This window comes from Hevea brasiliensis, chromosome 5 (assembly GCF_030052815.1).
Source record: "Hevea brasiliensis isolate MT/VB/25A 57/8 chromosome 5, ASM3005281v1, whole genome shotgun sequence".
NCBI classification, from domain to species: domain Eukaryota; kingdom Viridiplantae; phylum Streptophyta; class Magnoliopsida; order Malpighiales; family Euphorbiaceae; genus Hevea; species Hevea brasiliensis.
In genome coordinates this window covers 12,653,383-12,658,229 of record NC_079497.1, presented here as the reverse complement: position 1 = coordinate 12,658,229, position 4,847 = coordinate 12,653,383, and the positions used below count along the sequence as shown (strand labels likewise).

At 31.6% G+C, this 4,847-nt stretch overlaps 1 protein-coding gene across 1 annotated transcript; it reads left to right on the top strand.

Moving 5' to 3' along the window:
* Positions 1-895: 895 nt before the first annotated feature.
* On the top strand, positions 896-4,148 carry LOC110652950 (PHD finger protein ALFIN-LIKE 1). Its single transcript, XM_058147025.1, has 5 exons — positions 896-1,249; positions 1,362-1,394; positions 1,900-2,122; positions 3,216-3,336; positions 3,706-4,148. The coding sequence occupies exons 1-5, from the start codon at positions 1,159-1,161 to the stop codon at positions 3,958-3,960; spliced, it is 723 nt and encodes a 240-aa protein (XP_058003008.1). The 5' UTR covers positions 896-1,158; the 3' UTR covers positions 3,961-4,148.
* Positions 4,149-4,847: the final 699 nt, after the last annotated feature.

Sequence of the window (4,847 nt, the reverse complement as noted above, 5' to 3'; positions counted from 1 at the left end):
TAAAATAAAATTATAATTAATTAAAAAATTTATCATTAACATAATTTTATAATATAATTATGAAAATATAAAATATAAAAATCTATGTTAATTTAGATTTCTAAAATAATATATATATATATATATATATATATATATATATATATATATATATATATATTAAAACTAAAGCTTCAAAATTGATTTATAAGAGTGTGTCAGCTAAATTACTAAATCTACTTAGAAAATGCCATGTGAAAAAATCTCTTTATTATTTGTATTTTTATATAAAAATTAGCTTATTATATTAATCATCAAAGTTTTTAAATTTTTTTTCAAATTTTAACGGTCAAAATCTAATTTCATACTAAAAAAAAACTAAATTTCTTTTTTAGAACATCTTTTAAAAATTTAAAAATTTTAAATTTTATAATTCCAAACATTAAAAATTCATTATTGCTTAAAATAAAATTATACTTAATTAAAAATTTTGTCGTTAACGTAATTTTATAATATAATTATAAAAATATAAAATATAAAAATATTTATTAATTCATATTATTAAAATAAAATGGTAAATAATTTATACAATATGCAGTAAAATGACTAATTTCAATTTAAAATTTAACAAATTAAAAGAATTTACTAATATAGATAATGTAGTAAAATATTTAAATTATTTTTATTAATTGAATTATTTAATTAAGTTAATCATTAAAATTAAAATTTTTAAATTTAAGAATTTAATTAATAAAATAAAAAAATTTTGTTAAAACCAAAAAAGTTTAGAAAGATTCGAACTAAGCTAAAAAAAAAAAAAAAAAAAAAAAGGGAAAAAAATGGGATTAAAGTGAAAAATCAACGAGAATATAGACGAGGAAAGCAGAAAAGGTGAAAGGTTTTTTTGCCATGTACACTCCAGCGATTATTTATCGAATTTTGCAGGCGCCCAATAAAAGATGTAAACCAGTAAAAATGTGCGCGCCATTAGCAATTACCGTAGTTTGCGTTAATATTACAACACTTGCTCTGCTTTCTTCTCCTCTGTTTCGCTTTTCAGGTTTACATGTGTACTTCTGTCTCTCTTCGATCCATCCCTTCTCTGCAATTAAAAAATGTCCCTTTAATACAATTTCACCTTTCCAACTGAAACCCAATTTTCGATCTCTTTAATTGGTCATGGAAATGGCCTCCAGTCGGCGAACCGTAGATGAGATCTTCGATGATTTCACTGCTAGAAGAGCTGGTATTGTTCGTGCTTTAACTAACGGTAAGCTCCCCCCCCACCCCTTCTCTCTCTCTCTCTCTCTCTCTCTCTCCGTATTTGATTTATCTTTCCTTTTAATATATGTTTGACCGTGGCCTGATTCTTTTTTCCTCAGATGTGGATGAATTCTATGTACTCTGTGATCCAGGTAACGTTAGATGGTGTACCTCTAGATCAGAATTCTTCTTTATTTAATTTGTTGTTAGGTTTGGTTAAATTATTCTTTGGAGTCAATTTGAGAATCTGTTTGGTTCCTGAGAAACTGTGAGGAAAAGGGTAAGAAAATACTTTGAACTTCCACCTGGACTCCTAGCTATTGTGTTGTATTTAGGTTATATTAGATATGTTGCTAAAATTGTTTTAGGTTGCATGTTATTTGGAGCTTTAGTATAGGAATTGAAGGCCCAAATTAAATTCCAATGTTTTGTTGATTCATATACAATTTGACTTGGAATTGAATTCTAATTTTTAATTATTTTAACCTCCGAAAAACTAAAACTTTCTACTTCTTGTCTTGTGAACTGAAAAATTAGATTTTCTAGTTTCTCTGGTTTTCCTCTGGTTTTTGAGAGAAAAAAAGGGACCTGTTTCATGTTTTAGCTTCTTTTGCATTCTTTTATATCAAGTTTACTTTGATTTTTGCACTGGATTAGAAAAGGAGAATTTATGTCTATATGGGCATCCAAACGAAACCTGGGAAGTAAATCTGCCAGCTGAGGAAGTTCCACCTGAGCTTCCTGAACCAGCCCTTGGAATCAATTTCGCAAGAGATGGCATGGACCGAAAAGACTGGCTTTCACTGGTTGCCGTGCATAGTGATTCATGGTTGATTTCTGTGGCATTCTATTTTGGAGCTCGTCTTGATCGCAATGAGAGGTTTGTTATTGCACATTTTCGGTCAGAATGAATTCTTGATTTCTTTTTTGTCTACACAACTCTTTTGCTGAACCATTATGCTTATTCAGTATTACATATATAAGCACATAAAAGTTGTTATGTGGATTGTTATTATGGAGGGCTATTTATCATAAAGCATGGGTTTTATTCCGGAGAAAATTGATGAAGTGTCCAACAGTTGTTTCTGTTTTTTAGTACATTGGATATTTTATTTCTTTTTAGTAAAATTGATGATTAAAATGGAGGATTGTTTATCATATAGCATGGATATCACAGGAAAAAAAATATAAAACACTTGTTTTCGTTTTTTAGACAACATTGAATACTTTCTTGTTGCTTTGCCGCTTCTTTTATTAACAGCAATAGTATAAATCATACAAAATGGAAAGCAAGACAAAATTCAGCCAACAGATCATGTGTTTTACTGCCCATATTAGAGAAATTGTTGGTCTTCATTGTAAAATTTCTGTACTTCATAGACCAACTTTAGTTGCCATTATAGTTGTTATTCTTCTCATACGATATTCTTAACCATCTTCGTTTGGTAGTCATTTCTTCTACTTAGACATGTCTTAGTGTAATATTAAGGTCACCCTATTGTGATTTGGAGGTCACTGCCTCTGGTTTGAATTTTAAAATCATGGAAACAACTTCCTTGCAAATTAAGGGGAAGATTTAACACATCTAAACCTCTGTAGAGCCTGTAATGTTGCAAGTACACTGGGACACTCTTTTTGTATTTAGTCCTTTAATTTGTACGCAAATAAAGTTCTGATGAAAACACAAAAAATTTACCTTAAAAAAAAGTCTTGGGATAATCGGATTGGTGGAAGCATTGTACTACCTCGAGCCACTTAGTTGGAGGTCAGAACTGGAATCATCTGCAAATGATATAAAGAGACTTTTATTGCCTATCCATTTTCACATAAAAAATTGTTTGATGGACCACAATTTAATTACTTGCATAGTGAAATATTTTCTGATTGACATTTTATACTATTGATAAATATGATTTTATTTTAACTATGAGATTTCTTCACAAAAATTGGAGTAATTAAATTTTGATTGACAGGAAACGGCTATTTAACTTGATCAATGATCTGCCCACTGTCTTTGAGGTTGTAACAGGAAGGAAGCCTGTAAAAGAAAAGCCCAGTGCAGATAGTGGAAGCAAATCAAGAGGCAGTGTAAAGGTTTGATTAAGCAAAACTTAATTAAGAATGACTCACTTGTATGAGAATCATCCCTGATCAGGAGCCTTTTATTCTTCATTTCTGTAAGGTTTTGCTTGTTGTGACCAACATGAAAATTAGGAGAAGTATATTAATGCCATATATTATTGAATGGGCGTGCAACAATTTTGATGTGTATTGTCATAGTGCAATCAAAGTAAGCACAACATTTGTTGGTCGAGGTGCTGTTAGCGATATTAATTTCATAGAATAACATTCTTGCATGGAATGGATTTTCTTGTCTTCAATCTTTCATGGATTACTTTTTTGTTTTATTAAATGGATACTTACTTGTTGCTTAGCCACTGACTGGATCCCTTCTCTTTGTAGAGATCAAGCGATGTTCAAGCAGTGAAGAGCAATCCTAAGCTTACAGAAGAGGTTTATGAGGCTGATGAAGATGAACATAACGAAACCCTATGTGGGAGTTGTGGTGGCAGTTATAGCGCAGATGAATTCTGGATTGGCTGTGACATCTGTGAGAGGTGGTTCCATGGAAAGTGCGTGAAGATAACACCTGCTAAGGCTGAGAGTATCAAGCAATACAAGTGCCCATCTTGCAGCCTTAAGAGGAACAGACAGTAATGTCCCAGCTGCAAACGAAGTCGTATTAGTATTATTACCTTCTGTGGTGTATGTGTTAAAATGCTTTGTTCATGACAAATCCTTCCAAAGGTTTAAAGTTTGCCTTCTTCCCCACTAATCCTGTGCTAAACTGTCAGGTTATGTAATTTAATCTTTAAATGTATGATTAACTGATTTGATTTTATTCACCCTTATTCTATGTTTAATGATCATTTAACTAGAAAATTGCATGCTTAGCATATCCCTGTTGCCTGGGCTGCAACTAAATATGGAGCGACTGAATGGCAAAGATTCATGTTCCTTTGCTATTTAGTTAAAAATTTATCAGAAAATGATTCTTATTCTACAGTTTCGGAGATGACTTGGACTCGATAAGATGATTCGGATTCATCTGAAGCTTATTGTTGAGAAATGTTGTGTCAAGAGTACCCCCATCGAAAGATTACAAGTAATTCAAAGGGCTTATAAGGGTGAAGGGCTAGCTATCTAATTGGTTAGTTCTTTTTGCAATGGTTGGTTCTAACCCGAGTAAGTCCATCTGACTTATTATAGACTCTTGTCTCGGCTTATTAATTCACTTTCGTTCGTTCAATTCAAGTTGGTATCAGGTAGTGTTGTCGTTACTGCATCAAAAAGTTCAAAGGTCTAAAGGAGAGGATTTTAAGATTCAAGTGTCAACCAAAGTGGTTGTCACTTGAGGAGAAGTGTCAAGAGTCTCACATTAAAAGGTCACAAGTAATTCAAAGGGCTTATAAAGGTGAATGGTTAGCTACCTAATTGTTTAGTTCTAATCTTTTGACAATGATTAATCCCAACCCAAGTAAGCCCATCATAGAATCTTATCTCAGCTTATTTATTCACCTTCGCCCGCTCAATTCAAGTTTGTA

Coding starts and splice junctions, on each gene's coding strand:
- LOC110652950 (XM_058147025.1), top strand. CDS start 1,159: ATGGAAATGGCCTCCAGTCGGCGAACCGTAGATGAGATCTTCGATGAT. Junction 1,395..1,899: donor CTATGTACTCTGTGATCCAG/GTAACGTTAGAT, acceptor GCACTGGATTAG/AAAAGGAGAATTTATGTCTA. Junction 3,337..3,705: donor AATCAAGAGGCAGTGTAAAG/GTTTGATTAAGC, acceptor TTCTCTTTGTAG/AGATCAAGCGATGTTCAAGC.